The sequence below is a fragment of the Pelmatolapia mariae genome, linkage group LG4 (assembly GCF_036321145.2).
Source record: "Pelmatolapia mariae isolate MD_Pm_ZW linkage group LG4, Pm_UMD_F_2, whole genome shotgun sequence".
NCBI classification, from domain to species: domain Eukaryota; kingdom Metazoa; phylum Chordata; class Actinopteri; order Cichliformes; family Cichlidae; genus Pelmatolapia; species Pelmatolapia mariae.
The window spans coordinates 29,872,243-29,891,564 of record NC_086230.1 but is presented as its reverse complement, the minus strand read 5'-3'; the positions used below and the strand labels follow the sequence as shown (position 1 = coordinate 29,891,564).

The window sequence follows — 19,322 nt, the reverse complement described above, 5'->3', positions numbered from 1 at the left end:
AAGTTACAAAACTCAGTTCACAACTACGCAGTCTGATCTACAAAATATTGATGAGCCCAGACAGCACAGTGGTTACCCTCTAACCTGAAACAGATTTTTAAAAAGTCTCTTCTCTTTTCTTTCCTTCTGTAATCCATGTATGAAGCAAACATCTGTCAGTATTTCCTTCAACAGGACACAGTAATGTGCAAAAGTGTTGAGCTGCCCTTCAATTGTTTACATTTGGATTCAAAGACAAACATTCTTTTAAACATATTTGATTAAAAGAATGTTTAAAAATATGTTGTTAATATTATATAATATTTCAATTTGAATATTATATACCTCCCAATCAAGGGTTCATACGCCTTTTTCTGGCTCCAATTCAAGCACTTTTTAAGCACTTTCAAGGTCCATGTTCAAGCTTTCCCAGCACATGGCCGAAAAAAACAAAGAGAAAGCATGTTTCACTTTGCATCACCTCACTAAGACCATGTGAAAATGAAAACGAATCATCTTAGGTTGACTTAAAAAGCCTTTCTTCCCCACAAAACAGGAAAACTGCACCAAACATCACATATTTCAAGCACCCGTATGAAGCCTGTTTACAGATAAATACAGATTCAATGAAACTGCACATTAATCCCATAAACATGAAGCTCTGACCTCCTACGTGACTGAAGGTTGATCAGTGACGAAATCAGTGGATCCTAACAGTGAGTCCGGAACACACTTCCTAGTTGCCCTGCACAGTGCCTCAGGACTCCACTGCTGATGTTGTCAGGGCCAAGATGATGAAAAGCTGTGGGAATTCTCTTGAGGAGGTAGTAGGGGCACAGGGAAACAGCCAGAAGCTCGATGTCTGAAGTGCACAGCTTCTCCCTCACGGTGACTGGGCGGGTGCTCAAGTTAAAAAGGGGCACATTCAACCAGGCTGAATAGCAACAACACACATTCATCAAGAATCTAATATGTGATCGCATCATACTATATCAGTGTTGTGAGGTGGCGATAAGGCAAAGCAAATATAGCCTATGTTTTACCTGATGGGGTAAAATGTTGCTGTTGAGGGGTTTCTGCTGCTCCCGCTGTTGATAGTGCTGGAGGGCAGGGCTGTGTTGATCTGGGACTGTAGACAGTAAAACTTCCATAGGAGAGATGGTAGCTGATTAAACAAGTGTTTTTGAGATAATAACAAAATGCAAAGATTGGGGAAAGCGCTTGGAACCATGAGGCAACAAAAACTGTGGTAAATAAACTAGGCTCTGCCTGTGAATCACTCTTTGCCTCTCTTCCTCCTCCCATCTCCTCATCTCATCTATCACTCTCCACTTGCTGTCCATCTGAGAACAAGGCGCAATTTGCTATTGCAATAAACTATTATTTAATTATTGTTACGAAATCCGTTTCACCTCGGTTCTTTTATTCCTCAAGGCATCCAGAGACGGCAACGGAACTCAGTAGTTATTTCACAAAACCTTTATTCATCTTTATTTAAGCATGAATTCTTCTAGAAGGGAAGACTTGCCAGGCCGGTGTCCCTCTGCAAAATCTTCACTCCTTTGTTAGTTACAGCCAGCTTTATAGAAGTGACCCCATCATAAAACCCCCATGGTGTTCTGCAAACTCTGTCTGTGTCTATGCACGAGCACGTGAGTGCCTGTGTGTGCGCGTACCCGTATGTATGTGTGGGAGCGTAACAGTTAAAGCACTGTGGGTGTGTCTGTGACTTCCTGGGGGTCATAAAAGTAACCTCACCCAAGCTACACCAAATTCCTCTACACAACATAGAAAACAGAGTTAACAAACTACAAATATTGAGACCCCCACTCTGCATCCACTGGGTCGTTGGCCTCTTGTTGTTTTACATTTACAGATCAGCATGTGGAGAGTCTCCTGCAAACCTACTTCCAAGTTATGGCAATTATGAACTTTTATTAGAGGTACAAGCATCAACATCAGCAACCCCCCCAACTGTAGCTTCCTGTCTCCTTTTATGACACCAGACCATAAATTCCTTTCTCTCTAAACAATTACACACACTCTCAGGCCTACAGCTAAACCAAACTGAAACACACAGACAAATCCTTTCCTATTCATCTGATCTAAACAAATTTAACACATCATATTATAATAATTATTTTCTTGTACTCACATTATCCACACTTAACAACTCTTGCACTTAATCTATAATAAAATGATGACAGAAAATATAATGAAATATATTTGAAATAAAAATTTAATACAATCAGTTTCTTAATGTATGTTCTTTAAAATACAGTGTGTGTTTATTAAATATCATAATTATAATAATCCATAATTATGTGGATATGCATATTACATATCTACACACAGAAGCAGACAGGATAAGACTAGCGTCATATCTGAGACAATAACCAGGGCCGGACTGTTTCTGAAACCTCCATCATTTTCATTGTGCAACAACACGGCAGCAGAGGACAATTTCATTTAGTCTTGGGAATAAAGCACTACTGGAAATCACAGGACTCAGATCAACACAGACCTATTATCATCCAGTTCATCTCCAGCAGAACCAGAGATGGCCTGTGGAAAGCAGCCAAGACATCTCCATTCTTAAAGGAGAACCGGGACCTGAAGTTTGCTGAGGACCTTTCCTGAGAAGAGAGGGAGCGCCGCAGCAAGTTGTGGCCTATTATTGAGAAGGCTCGCAGAGAAAATAAAAAGGCCTATTACGTCGGATGCCGGGGTTTTGTTAATGGGACGGAAGTTTTCCCGTCTTCAGAATGAGAGGTGAATACGGGGGAGCTAAGGAATAAAATCCCTACAATGTTGCACAGTTGCTTGGACTTGGTTGAATGTTTTTCATTGATCCTTCTGACGTTTTGGATCATTAAGTCTATGCTTCGTTCATATTTCGAGGACACTTTAAGTTTCAGCACCTGAGTTGTACCATAAAAAATATTTCTTGTATTTCTGCTGAGCTATTTTCATCCTTGCAATGCTCAGTCCCTTAGTGAGGTTTATTTTTTTGTTAAGCACACAATATTGGTTCCTTAAATTTCTAGCTGTTTATTTTTTGTTTTCTTAATTGTCATTTTCTATTGTTTCCCTTAATGCCAGGGGGTTGAGACAGATCTGTAAACGTAAAGGTGTAAAATGTTTGGTATTTGCATGCCACAGAGGGGTCAGCTGGGGTCACAACTCTCAAAGGTAGCTTCTGAGGTATTGTTCTACATTCAGATTGTGACTCTTTGGGTCATTATATTTGTCTGGTAGTAGAATACAATCACTCCATTTTCATAATTGTCAATTTATATGGCTATAATACCAAACCTGAAAATGATCAATTAATTGACTCTTTAGATACAAGGATTCGTTTTTGGCTCTCTAAATATCCCAGTTCAAATTTAATAATTGGAGGAGATTTTAATGTTTCACTAAATGACACTATAGATCGATGGCCTCCAGCACAACATTTTAGAAAAAATGTGAGATTGGAAACATTTATGGATAAATTTAATGTAACAGATATTTGGAGAGACAAATTTCCTGACGATATATCATTTACCTGGAGTAACCGTTCTGGTTCAAGGAAATCGCGTATTGATTTCTGGTTAATATCAAGTAGTCTATCAAAGGACAGTGTCACGGTCAATATCCTTACAACTCCACTTACGGACCATAGAGCAATATATATTAACCTGCACCTCTTTCCAACTATTGCAATTAATAGATCCTCATATTGGAAATGAAATGGTTCGCTTTTGAGCCATACAATTGTAAAATCTGAAATCACACGACTGTTAAAACATTTTATACACAAGGCTAATATTGAGAATTCCTATGGCACAAACTGGGACATTTTTAAATTTGAGACGAGTAAAATGTTGAGACAGTATGGGGCAAAAATAGCTAAGTCAAGGGCAGCAGAAGAAGAAAATCTAATTGTTCAAATTTCCGCAATATATCAACTCCCACCAGACGAGGTCTCGGAGGAGGATAGATTACATCTTAGGTCCTTTCAATCTAAACTGGATGAGCTCTACCGCCAGAAAGCTGAAGGAGCTTTTGTTCGTTCAAGAAAAAGATGGATAGAGGAGGGAGAGCAGAATTCTGCTTATTTTTTCCGCTTAGAAAAACGTAGATCTAAAGCCAATGCTATTCATAAATTGAATATAAATGGTACGGTCAGTGATGATGCAAAAATTATCTCTCAATTTTGTTGTAATTTCTACTCAAAGTTGTATGAATCCAATTATAACGCAAAGGTTGCTACCCAATTTATTGACTCTGTAAATAATGTTGAAATGATTAAAAGTGCTGATAGGCTTTTTTGTGACAGTCCAATTACTGAAAAAGAGATATTGACATTGTGGTAGGACTTGACTTAAGCGGTCAAAGAAGTGCAGGAGACTGATGCTGTACAAAAGGCCAGCCAGTCGGCGGAACTGACGAACAGAGCCACATCTGCCGAGTAAATACATCAGCACACAACTGCTGACCAGCCAATGAGCGGGGAGGCAACCCATCCTCTTCACCAATCAGAAAACACAATTCTACCTCATCATTACGCACACACGTCGACGCAGAGAGTTCGGTCGGAGCTGCAGGTGTGGAGAGTCAGCAGAGTTTTACTCACCGTGTGGATTTTCGTTTCTTCTAATGCTGTTAGCGGTGTGCGTCCATGAGACTGTAAGTTTCTGTGTTGTATCCTGTTTGTTCTTTGCTGCGGCCATTGTCCACTCTTGTCCACCCTTGTTTAAATCCGTGGCGCACACTTTGTTTACCGAATGTTACTGCCCTTTACTGCGAAGCAGCCTCTGCCGTGCGGTCATTTAGGGACCGTCACTAATTTCTCATGTTAGCTCTTGTGTAAAGTGCCTAGTTAGAATTTATGTAAATAGTAAGATTAGCATTTGTTGATACTCTCTTACTTTGGTTGAACGTTTCACTACTCAGTATTGTTTGTATTGTTGTATTACACATTTAATTCACTCTGTTCACATAATTATATAAGACTTTTATGTTCTTTCCAACAGAAACCACACCATCACTTCACCACACGGCATATAGCATTTTGCAGCCTGTTAAATCCCCTCACTCACATTATGGATGTGTACCTCGGCTTCTTGTTAATAAATGAGTGAACGACAGAGACCGGAGTGGCAGTGGATTTGTGGATAAGCCATCTATTCTGATCTGATCGGACAACCCTGTTGAGATTGTGGATTTATAGAGTCAGCACCTTATCATCTTCATCATTCATAGTCAGGAGGTCCATCCCTCTTAACGTGACATCCTCCATTACAGATGCTGTCCAGTGTAGCAAGTGATTTATTCAGCATTTTGTGACCCAAACAATATTTTCAAAGAAACAAATAAGAAACTCAACTCTATAAATAACTCAGTTCAAATAAACATAACTGAACTTAAATCAACAGAAATTAAGGTCAAACTGCACACAGCTACACTGACCTGAACATTTTCCTCCCCAAACATCCCAGTTCTTCTGCTTAAATCAGGGGTGTCCAAAGTCCATTTTTAATTGGCCCTCAAGTAATTTTATAAATAGAATAGAATATGGCCCGCACTTCAACTTTTGCTTGAGTGTATTGCACTTCTTAGTTTTAACACCAGGGGGAGCTACTGTTGATCTAGGCAGTTGCTCTACCAAAAAGGACAATCACAGAAGAAATTTACCCCAAGTTACCAAACATGGCAGAACCAAAGAAGTGAAAGGTAGAAAGTGAGTGCAGAAAAATTTCAGACACGGTGGGAGAGTGAATATTTCTTCAAAGAATTCAAGGGGAAGTGTGTCTGTTTCATCTGCACTGAAACTGTGGCAGTTATGAAAGAATATAATGTACGACGTCATTATGAAACCAAACATCAGGCCTATGCATCCTACACTGGTGCTGAGCGAGAGCAGAAATTAAAGCAAAGGGTAGCTCCCCTGTGGGGTCAGCAACAGTATTTTTTTCGTGCTCAAATTGTCCAGGAAAAGGCTCCAATAGCCAGCTATGAGGTCGCCCAACTCATCGCAAGACATGGCGAGCCTTTTTCAGATGGAGACCTCATAAAACACGGCTTCGTTAAAGTCACCGAAATAATGTGCCCGGAAAAAGTGCAGGACTTCAACAACGTCAGCATGTCCAGAAATACAGTTGTGCAACGCATTGAAGACTCGTCAGCCAACATTAAACTGCAACTGTCTGATAAAGCTGTGCTTTTGATGTTTACTCCATCGCATGCGATGAGAGCACCGATGCCACACAGTGGCTGTCCTAGCCTGTTTGGCGCCCCGGGCGAACACGCCCTCTGGCGGCGCCCCCCCCCCCCCCCCCACCCCCCCCACACACACGCACACGCGCACACACATTTATGACCCTATATATGAAGAGAGAGAGAGTATGCAAACGGCTACCAAACAGACATCATAATTCGTCATACAATGAGAACAGGACAAATCAACAATCAACAAACTGACTAATTAATATTATATTATTGTATATATTGTTTGGAGTTTAGTCTCTTACTGTTACTATTTTTACCATTTCTTCTTGGAGGAACTGTAACCCACATTATTTCCTTAGGGATTAAGAAAGTATTCTGATTCTTAATGTTTTAGGATACATGACCTGCCATTGTTCAATGACACATCTGCTTACCTGTATCTTTTGCTCGTTTCTCCTTGTAGGAGCCATAATTAAATGTATTGAATTTTAATGATCACTGGGTTTTCATTTGTTTGGTTGCTATGGTGATGTGTAGTCACGTGGGTGCTAGCGGTGACATTAAGAGGGCGTTGTCAGTCTGTCTTTCACTGGTTTGATTTTGACAGAGAGGAGGGCTGGGTAGCCGTAGTTTTTGTTGACCGCAGCACAACGAGTTTCCCCTTGTTGCATTAGAGCCTGTGATGTTTTAAGAGTTTGAATCGCGAGCCGATCACATTGCTCTGTAAACTTTTCAAGCACTTTAATAAACAAGCAAGCAATTCCACCTCTCGCATTATTGCGTACAGTTGACAGCGCGTCAGGCAAATAGGCAGGCTCAGTCCCCGGCCTCTAGCGACTGTGGAAGTCGCTAAACTCCTCCTCTTCTTTTCTCTTTTTTTTAAACTTTAAAAACGGGTTGTGTGTGAGACTTTAAATCAACAAAATATAAAATATACATTTTAAATTGTTATTGATCCCTTTACCCCTGGTCCTAAAGTGTATATTTATTTTCTTACTCTTCTTATATTTATTGTTTGTTTACTTGCACTGCTGTAACTGGAGCCTCGTCGTCTCGTCTCTCTATATACTGGACTCTATGTAGCGGAGATGATAATAAAGTTTACTTTGACTTCAGCAGCAAGCAGGCGCACCGAGGGCTCTCGCGCTCACTTTTCGCGTATAGAATTTCGAAAAAACATCGGTGCAAATTATAAGTCTGTATCATAATGTCTGCTGTTTTCGTGTTTGTTGGTTTGTTTTTATTTTGTTTTATTTTGCGAGTTGGTTATTAGATGCTGCTCCAGCCACCCAGAGAATCCCCCGCCGCCCCGCCCTCTCCTCCCTTTGCCGCAAGCAGCAGGCGCACCTCGCAAACGGAGGGCGCCCTTACTCCCAGCAAATGGGCGATAGAAAACCGATCGGTGCCTATGCCATTCCCAGTATGCGCTGGCATGATGTCGGGGCAGCATGAGTACGAGCATTTTTTTTTTGCCGATGCCCGTGATGCCGCCCCCCACCACGATGCCGCCCCGGGCAACCGCCCGTGTCGCCCGTATCTAAAACCGCTACTGATGCCACAGACACCGCACAGCTGCTAATTGTTTTTTGCGGGGAGTGGACGAGAGCACGAGCACTTTAGGTGACTAAAAAATATATTCCACAGTACCCGTGTGTTAATGTGCAGGTACACATGCTTCAAATATCAATAATGCGCATCAATTCTGTCACTACCCCGCTTTTGCGCACCTCTTTCTTATATGCGTTTTTCTTGTTAACACACAGAGTACACACCGCTGTGCACAGCGCACGCACATGCAAAGTCAGCTGATCTCATCTGATGCAGATTTCCTCCTTGATCAAGTGACATTTGTCTGGATTTTTGGCACGAGTGGCGTATGATCAGCACCGCGGCTAGATGGCCCGATTTACATAGCCAGCGCAGCTGATACTCACCAGAATAATTTACTAAAATTATATGCACTCCTGTTATTAAGTCCAGTTCAGTCTGTTAATGTTGATAACCGTTTCAAACGAACGTTAATAGGTGTGTTGCTAAGCCTAAGAACTTAAATAACAAACTTGAAATGTACCCGTCCCATTTTCCCCTTTATTGTTTTTTCTCTGTACTGTAAATCTTCTGTCCAAGAAGAAATCTGCTGCTGTTCTGAGAATGAGCTATCAAAGCTTTTTCTGAATAAATCAATAAAGATCCGTTTATGGAAAGCTGTGATGAAGGCAGTTTTGTCTTTAATTATATTCAACAATATAACACATTTGACCACTTTTAAATGATTTTTCTAACTTTAATACGCTACAGTTAAGGTTATATACCTAATTTCTAGTAAGTGGCCCAGCCCCTCCTATATTTTTATGTATGTGGCCCTCAGTGAAAAAAGTTTGGACACCCCTGGCTTAAATAGTCCACTTAACCAAACAATTTCTCCTCTGGACTATTCCATTCAGTAGGTAGGTAAGATAAACATGATTGTATTCAAACCTCTACTACTCTTTACTAACAAAATAAACTCTATGGTGTAATCAATACATATTACAACAATAAATCTATTTCTCCATAAACCCTCTAAAATCAACTTTATTAAATTACAAGCGTTCTTCCCCTCCTGCACTTGGTCTCTTCCTGTGACCTCAGATGAACCCAGAAGGTGTAAAGCAGTAGGTAAAACTACATTTCCTCCTTTTGTTTCTGGAAGACAGGTAGGTAAGGTAAGTTCTAAACAACACAAATTAACAGTTGAAATAAATAACATGTTAACTTAACAAACTTGTAGGAATTGACGTAAACCAAGATGTTATATTATATAATCTGTAAAAGTGCAAAACATAAACAAACCCAGGATAGTAGATGTTTGCCTATTGCAGATTACATGTGAAATATGGTTAAATCAAAACAAGAATGTTAACTAAGAATATGGACAAATGGTGTTCTCACCCACTTTGTCACACTCATCTATTGAATTTCTTAAAATCAACAAATCTCCAGGCACAGATGGGCTGGTGGCTGAATTCTATAAATCATTTTCTTCTCAGCTTGCACCCTTTTTGTTGCAGGTTTATAATGAAAGTATTGAAAGGGGCACTCTTCCCCCCAGCCTTACTCAAGGACTTATTACTTTAATTCCCCCACCTAAGAAGAACCTAGTTTTTATAGACAACTGGAGACCAATAAGCCTCCTAAATAATGATTATAAAATCTTAGCTCTATTGCTAGCTAGAAGAATTAAATATATTTTGGATGATATTGTAGATGAGACACAGTCTGGATTTATGACAAACAGGCACATCTCCAATAATATTAATACATGTCAATTATTACCTGTCAAAAAGTGTAATGTTCAGAGTATTTGTAATATAACAGTTAAAAATGAAGCAACATATTTAGGTCTGATTATCTGCAAAGATCCAAAAGACAGAATTTCACTAAATTTTCCCCCAATTATTAAAAAATCTCAAACCAATTTAAATCAATGGTTGCAGAGAGATTTAAGTTTAAGAGGAAGGGTATTGCTCTCAAAAGCAGAAGCTCTGTCTCGACTGACTTAGGCAGCAATTTCTCTGCATGTGGACGGCAAAACTTGTAAGGATATTGACCGAATGCTCTTCAACTTCCTCTGGAAAAACGGGACACATTACATCAGAAAAAGTGTAGTGATGAATGACTATGAACACGGTGGTCTCAATGTTTTGGATTTTACTACTCTAAACAATACATTTAAGATTAATTGGGCTAAACATTTTCTTAAAAATCCGGTATCCATTTGGAATTTTATTCCTCACCACATTTTCGCTAAGTTTGGTGGTCTAAATTTTATCTTCAGTTGTGATTATAATATAGATAAGCTTCCAGAAAACCTGTCGATGTTTCACAAACAAGCTCTATTAGCTTGTTCCCTTATATATATAAACACAACTTTACACCCCATACATGTGTGGATCATTCTGTGCATGCTCAGATCATACATAATGAAATGAAATTTATTTTTAAATACTCTTTGTGATTACAGGAGCTGCCCTCAGATTCAGACTTCAGCACCACCCAGTGACAGCAGACAGATCATCCAACATGTTAACTGCAAAATGAACTGATGAAAACAGTACAAAGGTTAAAGTACTACATGTGCTGTAGTGAAAGCTGCAGCTGTTTTATTGATAAAGCTAAAGACAAAAAAACCAAAAGGATTAATCACCCCTCTAACTGTGTCACTATATATCAACATTAACCTCAGTTTGGTGTTTCACAAAGCTGCTGATCTCAGACCTGCACAGCTTCCATTTTAAACAGTTGATGTACTCAGCTGCATGAAGAGCATATGAGATTTTCTCTAACACAATTAAATAAAACCTGATGAAGGTCAAAGGTCGTCACTTGTATGTTGAACTACAAACTTGTCATCTGGAATTATTTCACAGATTTTGCAGATAGTGTGTTGTTTACCATAAAGTGATTCAGAGTTATTCATGCCAGAGAGGATCATATATTTTTAAATATATAACTTTCTACAGGACTGAATATAATATCTTTATGTAAAAGTCCGGAGCCTCTGGGGAGTATCTGAGTATTTATAACATTACACAAACCAAAGGTCTCCATCACAGTGTTCATGAAATGCTGGGTGTATCCATCTCCTGGGGCGGGCCTACGGAGGAGTGCTGAAGATTTCCCTGTGAGGGAGCTGCTGGTGAAGATCATGAGTCCTGCTTGATCAATGCGATGAGCTTCAGTCTTCCTGTTGTTTCTGGGTTGTTCTTAAATGATGCCTCTTTCAGTGGGTCAACAGAACATCTGGCACAGGACAGCTGTGATGAAAAAAAGGGAAGAATTGGTTAAAATCATTAAATAAATATATTAACTGTAAATCATTTATACTATTTTAACGTATATTTAGAGTAACTGCAGAAAAAACACTGCAGTACATTACACATTAACAAATCAGTGTGAATGCTGATTAAGCATTATGAAAAACGTAGTGTAGTCCTTATTATGCCATTATACAACAAAAGCACACGAGTGAGAAGAAAGCAATCATTGCAAATGTCATGCATTATTTGATAGACGTAAGTAAGAACGCTTAGCTGTATGAATATGATATTACTAAAGACAATTTACTCATAGTTGATTTAGACTCATTGACGTACTGTTGCTGTCCCCAGAAAGGCAAAGTAACTAACATTCTTCGACTTTTTCCGCATGTAAAAAGGAAATAGTTGCATTTGTGATGAGATGATGGATTGTATGTTTGTCGGGAAATTTTTAGGAAGAAAAAGGAGAAAATATTTGCTCTATTTCAGCATTTTCAAACACTGGTTCAACTCAGATTTGATTAGTGTTTCAGTTTGTTTTCCACGTTCACAAAATCGTTTCAGTTTCAGTTTTAATTATTTCTTAAAAGTCTATTTTTTATATTTATTTTAGTAAACAGAATTATTTTTCACAACTATTTTTAGCTTTTAGTTTCGTTTTGGTTTAACCTGGGAAAAAGCACAGGCGTTACAGGGAGACGGAGCAGTTTCCACCTTTTAAGCACCCGCTATTTACATCCAACCAGCAGGTGGCGGTAATGCACCTCTAAGCTTCTTCTCTGACCGCCAATAAATTCAAGAGTAGAGGGGCTTTTATGTTGGAAATACTAACCGGAAGTCATCTGGATATCGTGTGACTTGACCTTTTCTTCAGGTTGAAGCGAGCGATGGTACTCTTTGTTAAGTAACGTGGTGGTAAACGTTGCTTTCAGACAAGATTTGCTTATTTAAATAGTCGCTGTCGCCGTGTCTGCCGCCATTTGTTCATACAAGTTAAAGAAGCGGTCGAACTTCGCTTGTGGGACTACTTAAATCGCAGTTCGCTGACGCTGGTGTGTTGGCTGCAGTTCGAGGGGGGATGTCTCTTCACGGCAAAAGAAAAGAAATCTACAAATACGAAGCGCCATGGACGGTGTACGCCATGAACTGGAGCGTCCGTCCGGACAAACGGTTTCGGCTGGCTCTCGGCAGCTTCGTGGAGGAATACAACAACAAGGTGCGCAGTGTGGTTTGGGCCGCGAGCAGCTAACGCAGCGTTGACGAATTAATGCTAATGCTAGCTGCCCTAGCGTACAATAACAATGCCCGATCTGTTGTTATTTACCAGTAAAACTAAAACAACAACAGTGTGCATATGTGTTAATAACCAGCGCGTCTTTTGTTGTGTATTACTAATAATATCCCTTAGTAACGCCACTATAAATGGATAATTCTAACTCCGAACCCCCTTGGGAACAGCCATTTGGTTTCATTCCCGGTATATCAGGTCGTCTGTTTGATATGACAGGAGATGTTTTTCCCTCCTGCATAGGTTCAGCTGGTGGGTCTGGAGGAAGAGAGCTCAGAGTTTGTCTGCAGGAACACATTTGACCACCCTTACCCCACCACCAAGATCATGTGGATCCCAGACACGAAGGGGGTCTATCCAGACCTGCTGGCCACCAGTGGGGACTACCTGCGCATTTGGAGGGTAAGAATACAGATAACTGTTTTATATAGGAAAATCCTGAACACGCTACAAAGAGAACAAGCAAAATCTAATAGAAATTATAATATGAATTAAAACCGTGAGTTTCCAAAAGTGACTTAAAAGAAAACGACAAACAAGACACGGTTAGAGTAGTATGTTTTGAGCAAAGGGGTGACCACACAGGAGCGAGGGTGCTGGAAGATATGTTTGAGTATAGCATGACGGTGTTGAGGATCAGCTCTGTGCAACTTCTTGTTGGCACTGGTGATGGACAGGCTGAGAGATGAGGTCAGACAGGCGCATCCATGGACTGTGATGTTCACATGATATCGTGATCGGGAGCAGGTGGAAGAGAGTCTGGAGAAGTGGAGGTATGTTGTAGAGAAGATTCAATTATTAGAAGAATCAAAACAGAATATATGTGAGTGAATGAGAGGGGGACACGTGTAACAATGAAGACGCAAGCAGCATAGGTAGGCAAGAGAGGTGAAGAAGAGAGTGCAGGCAGGGGGCAGGGAGTGGAGATGAGTTTCAGGGGTGATTTGTAGCACAAGGATAGGAGGAGTGAGAGGGAAGGTTTACAGGCTGATAGTGAGATTAGACATGATTAGAAATGAGTACATCAGAGGGAAAGCTCAGGTTGAGTGGTTTGGAGCCAGATTTAAAGAGGCAAGGCTGAGATGGTTTGGACATGTGCATAGTGAATGATGGTGAATATTGGTCAAAGGAGGCCTGAATATGGAGCTGCCAGACAGGAGTAAAATAGGAGGACTACAGAGAGAAGATTCATAGATGTAATGAGAAAGGACATGCAGAGGGTTGGTGTGACAGATGAGGATGCTTAGAGACAGGGTGAGATGGAGAGAGATGAGCTGCTGTGCTCTAAAAGCAGCAGTTGAAAGATGAAGAATAACAGGGAAGAGATCAAGATGACATCTCTTTATGACCTACTGGCTTTTAAAGTGACCATTAAATATTTTTAATACCTACTATAATGTTTTAAATTGTACTCTAAAACAGACGGGGAGTAAGTCACCTGATTAAATGTAAGAGCCTGTGGGGCGAAGAAGAATTTGCATTAATTTAACTGGGATGAAATGAATGCATGATTCTTCTTGTTAAAGTCTTAGGAGATAAAATGAGCAGATAACAAATGTAACTAGAGGATCAGACAGCCAGTTGTGTTAACAAATAAGAACTATTCTGTGTCTCTGCACTATGGAGCTTTGCTGTTGTTAAAAAAAACTATTAATAACACATCAATGACCCACATTTTACTTCTTTATTATGAACTGAAAGTGTCCCGCTGTTGTAACTATTACCTCATGGAACAAATGCATGATTTAATCCTCTTTAGTTGCTAAAAACATATCCAGCTGTTTTCAAAGCAGGAAATATTACATTTGTGAATTGTTGAGGACTTTTAAGAAGATGCATTTGGTCTTTTTTTTTTTTTTTTAATGTTTTCATAGCAAAAGTAAAAACGGTATTTCCAGCCTTATTTAACTTGTCTGCTGCTGAAATACACAACTGCATGTAAAAGGACTAAAAGATCTTTTTTTTTTCGTCCTGGTGGCTGGCTGGTGGCACATTAGCTGGTAGCACTTGTTGTAAGAGTCCTTGGGTTTGTGTTGCAGGTCAGCGATACAGAAACACGTCTTGAATGTTTGCTGAATAACAACAAGAACTCAGACTTCTGCGCTCCCCTCACCTCCTTTGACTGGAATGAAGTCGATCCTAATCTACTTGGTAAGTAACCCAGTATGTCGTAAACTGTAAAGAGTTACTAAATTGAATGTAGTTTTTCTTTCTTTTGTGACCTTTGAAATCATTAAGCTGTGTTGCTTTTTCTGCAGGTACTTCCAGTATTGACACCACCTGCACAATCTGGGGGTTGGAAACCGGCCAGGTGTTGGGACGAGTTAACCTTGTGTCTGGACACGTGAAGACCCAGCTGATCGCCCACGACAAAGAGGTGTGTGTGTGTTTGGAGCCCAGAAGTGATCCCTGTGTTGCTGTGTATGCAGAGGAATATTTAATTGAATCCAGCTGTTTGTCTCTGCAGGTGTATGACATCGCATTCAGCCGTGCAGGAGGTGGCAGAGACATGTTCGCCTCTGTTGGAGCCGATGGATCCGTCCGCATGTTTGACCTGCGACACCTCGAGCACAGCACCATCATCTACGAGGACCCCCAGCACCACCCGCTCCTCCGTCTCTGCTGGAACAAACAGGACCCCAACTACCTGGCCACGATGGCCATGGACGGCATGGAGGTGGGTTTGCTTTAAAATACTATAACACTTTTTTGTTTTAGGGAGCATAAAAAAGTAACATTTAGATTTTTATGGGCATGTAATTATCAAAGTACCTGCTCCAGAGTTTTCCATTAAATACCTCAGCAGAAGGAGATTCCCAGCAAAGACCTTAACATCAGGCCACATTTTATCTGTATGAGGAAAATAGTTTTATTATTATGTAATTTGAAATCTTTTTGTTTAATAGGTGGTTATCCTGGACGTACGTGTGCCCTGCACTCCAGTGGCTCGGCTGAACAACCATCGCGCTTGTGTTAATGGCATCGCGTGGGCACCGCACTCCTCATGTCACATCTGCACCGCAGGTAAGCGAACTGCAAGCAGGGCGTCAATAAAATTTGAATCACTCATGGAGATGTGTGATCTCAGGTACTGCTAAGAAATAAAATAACACACTTCAGTGTTTAACTAGAAGTTTATATTTGTGTTTTTAAAGGCTTGTAAGATGCCAATATGCTGGATTTTGATTTGTAGTATTAACAGGACTGTACTATATTCTCTTCTTAGAAACAGAAAAACAAGAGTCATGCTACAAAGTCATTCACTTGTTTTTTGATATGCTTAAGACAAATAGTGACATATACAATATGACAAAAACTACGTGTGGGTAATTTAACCATTTAGTGGGGCTTTATCCTTCAGTGGGAAATTTGTGAAATGTTGTGATTGGCCCATTAAGTACTGTTGTTCCATTTCCACAAACTACAAACACGCTCCATTCCCCACAGGCAGCAGACTTCAAGCACACTTCGGCCATCAAGTCTCCACCTGTCCATGTCTGTAATGGGCTATAATTGAGGCTTTTGGCTGTAGTCGTATGTCCTGCTTCTGATGTTACGGGCCATGAAATGTTTAATTGGTGCATTATGTAAAAGATTATAACATGCTATTTTATTTTTGTGGTTTTATGATATTTGGCAAACAGCTTCGACCATATTTACCATATTACCTACTGCCAAGTAACAGTGAAAACAACAAAAAGAAGTGACACAGCATGCAAAAACCTGAAGTTCAGCACTTTCATTTATTTATTTTCACATTTTTTTTACAAAACTTTTTTTTTTATTTTTTAGATTTTTTAAAATGTCAAAACATCTAGATTAACATGCAAAAACAGATTTGATCTGTCTTTGTTCGTTTCTTCAGAATTTTTAATTCAAAATAGCAAACTGTCTCCGTTCTTTGGTTTTGGTTTAGTAACAATGCAAATAGATAAATACTGACTGTCGCACTCACTCCCCACGCCGTGAGCGGGGGTTTCCCCTTATAGCCAAAATGTTTGCTGGATGAGGATATGGAGCAAAATAGTGCATGGTTTATTTACAGTTTATTTTAGAAGTTCTTCAGACCGTGAGGTTGAGATAACAAACGTTGGAATTATCAGAAATTCCTTTTCTTGACAGTGTCAGGCTGTTTTTTATGGGTGTTTTTTCTGTACTCGGTGTCACGTATTTTAGGACATGAAATAATTGCATAAATGATTTGATTTGTCTTGTAAACCATGACCTTAACAAAGTGTAATGATTTTACTTTAAACACCAAAACCAACATTTGTCTACTTAAAATAAGTTTGGGCAGAAATACAAAACGATATTTAATAAAAACACTTTAGTGTTGTAAAATTGCGTTGGGTGAGACTTCTCTTTAAAGAAGAGTGCTTTGCCTGTCCCATTTTCTTTTTTTTTTGTGGGAACTCAAACAACCCTCTCTTTGTTGTCAGTATGTGAGTGATTAAGTTAATAAAATCAGTCATAAAAAGCCCGTGGATAGGCCAAATATTCAGTGCAGCAGTTATCCAAATGTTGTATTCGTTGCTCTAGAAAGCGTAACAAAGATTCGATTCACAATTTAAGATGACCCTGCCGCACATCATCACGTCAGAATAGATCAGAAGGGCAGTTTTCCAGCTTTAAGCCAGGTTCTGGATAGAAAGGTGCACTGTTCCTTGCTGCTTTTAAGAAAAAATAATATTAGCATTGTGCTCATTTTGTTACATTTTCTTTAAAGTTATTTTTTAAAACAAATTTCCCACGCGTGGGACTAATAAAGGTTATCTTATTTTGCCCAGCCCTGGCATAATTATGTTAGAGGAAGCACTTAAACATTTTATTTCCATCTCAGCACCGATATCTCTGCTTTGCCTGCTTCCCGGGTCTCCTTTTCTTTTTTTTAAAAAAAATTAATTAATTGATTGTTTAAATTTTATTGTTCCCTTTTCTTTCCGCCTCCTCTAAGCTGACGACCACCAGGCCCTGATCTGGGACATCCAACAGATGCCACGGGCCATTGAGGACCCGATCCTGGCCTACACCGCCGAAGGCGAGATCAACAACGTGCAGTGGGCCTCCACGCAGCCGGACTGGATCGCCATCTGCTATAACAACTGCCTGGAGATCCTGCGTGTGTGAAGTCACGGAGAAGGAGCGCCATTTCAGATCTGGACTGTTTTTTTCCGTTCTCATTCCTACGTTTTCAAGACGAGGATGAGGTGTCGAGTGAACTCTCTGAATGTGTTTGGAATATTAAACACCTGCTCCGCAATAACCTGGTTTACAATGTTTTTTCCATGTCTTTACTGTTATATTAACCGTGTTTAAGCACTTATTTATTTTGCTCACAAGGTAGTGTTCAGCAGCTGGAAGAGACACGAGTGCTTTGAGCTGCTGCGTATGAAAGTCTGATTTTTGTACTCCTCGGTGTGATTTGTAGCCAGCCGTGTGATATTCATGAAGGGTTTACCTTCCTTGTACATTTCATCTGTTTCCTTTCTAAAAGTTGATACCAGCTACTGTAGGTGCCAGAAGATCTCTCTAATATGTAGGAATATGTTGTAGCCTTTCTCGTGAATGCATACCTTTTTATCGATAATTCGAGGATTAATATATTGCAGTCTTGTTTACCCTTGTGGCAATTAAAGCTGTTAAATTTGGGTGTATGTACTCTCTCCAGATGACTGTGCCCAGCCTCGAGCTTGTGACTGGTGCAACTTTTCGAAAAATGTAAAATAACCTGAGAGGGTTCATGTTATCACTGCAGTGGTGTGTCATCATATGTTGTGTTTTAGTTCGGCTGGCGATGCTGTGAAGCAACCGTGTACAGCAGCACTCAAAACCTACCAGAGCAATGTTGTTCAGCCTTTTATTCCCCCCCCCCCAAATTATTCAATTATTCTCTTCTTTGTCTTATTTTTACATGTAGAAAGTTGTGCTTGGAAAGCTGCATTTTTTTTCATGCGCGTGAGCTGTAAAAATGGGAGGAAACAACTTTCTGACTGTTTATGTCTGCCTCTTTTTTTGTTGTTGTTTTCAGTAATTAAAGGGTCATGTCCTTGTAGCATGCCATTACAAGGCAAATTGTACATACATATAAATATATCAACTCAAGTTGTTTGTAAGACAAGTGTTCATGCTGTAGTTTTTTTTCTTTTCATAAAGTTTAATATGGAATTTACTCAAATAAATTGTATTCCTCCATGTCTTACAAACTAAGCTTTGTGTTGCTTTATTTCTTTTTCCCCCCCAGCTTTTGTAAGATTGTTTTACTGTTGCTGCCTTTGCATGGCATGAGTTAATCTATTTAGAAATCTACTGCTGTCAGCACATTCATCCTGCAGTTCTCAGAGAGCCAGAGGTGTCTATTTACAGTTCGGGGTCATTTTCACCTTCCGCTCAGTTGCCTCACTCCTATAAACATAATTTCAGTTTGTGTTGGTAGAAGGGTGAAAAGAGGGGGCACCCGGATTTGAACCGGGGACCTCTTGATCTGCAGTCAAATGCTCTACCACTGAGCTATACCCCCTACAGGTGCAGTTCTCTCCTTTCCTCTTCTTACTTGTCAGTTCCCTGACAGGCCAAAAACACTGTTCTTGTAAAAAAGGTAGCTTTTTTTTTCAGTGCAAAAAAACTCAACATTGCACTTCCCATCAATAATTTTAAGGTCTGATACTTGCTTTTCATAAGAATTTACTACTATTCCTCCTGAAAAGTCTGAAAGGTGCAGCCTTCCAATTTTAAATTGGGCTAATCTGCTCTTCCATCTGCAGCTGATAAATTTAGATCACTCCCTAGAAGTCATGTTATGACCGCTTATGCTGGGCACATGCTTTAAATTTGTCACAGAAATTAAACATTAACTTGCTTTTTCACTGACCCAAATTTTGAGCGGCGGATCACCACTGGCAACGGAAGCTGGGTTTCCAGGAACTGAGCTTTTTCATCAGTTTTCATGTGAAGTTTCCTCTTTACATGTCGGGTGAAGAGGAAGCCCAGGAGGATACTAAACTGGCTTCATCCTGTTGTGCACTATAAAGTTGTCCCGAGTG

General features: G+C 39.9%; 1 protein-coding gene and 1 non-coding gene across 2 annotated transcripts; one reads left to right on the top strand and one right to left on the bottom strand.

The window, feature by feature from the left end:
- The first annotated feature begins 11,832 nt into the window (after positions 1-11,832).
- Positions 11,833-18,489, top strand: dcaf7 (ddb1 and cul4 associated factor 7). The gene is made up of 7 exons (XM_063472363.1): positions 11,833-12,210; positions 12,526-12,684; positions 14,322-14,433; positions 14,541-14,659; positions 14,750-14,959; positions 15,189-15,306; positions 17,237-18,489. Exons 1-7 carry the CDS (start codon positions 12,073-12,075, stop codon positions 17,407-17,409), a joined length of 1,029 nt encoding a protein of 342 aa, XP_063328433.1. The 5' UTR covers positions 11,833-12,072; the 3' UTR covers positions 17,410-18,489.
- A 238-nt stretch (positions 18,490-18,727) lies between these two features.
- trnac-gca (transfer RNA cysteine (anticodon GCA)) lies at positions 18,728-18,799 on the bottom strand. The gene has a single exon. It is a non-coding gene; the product is annotated as a tRNA-Cys (tRNA).
- Positions 18,800-19,322: the final 523 nt, after the last annotated feature.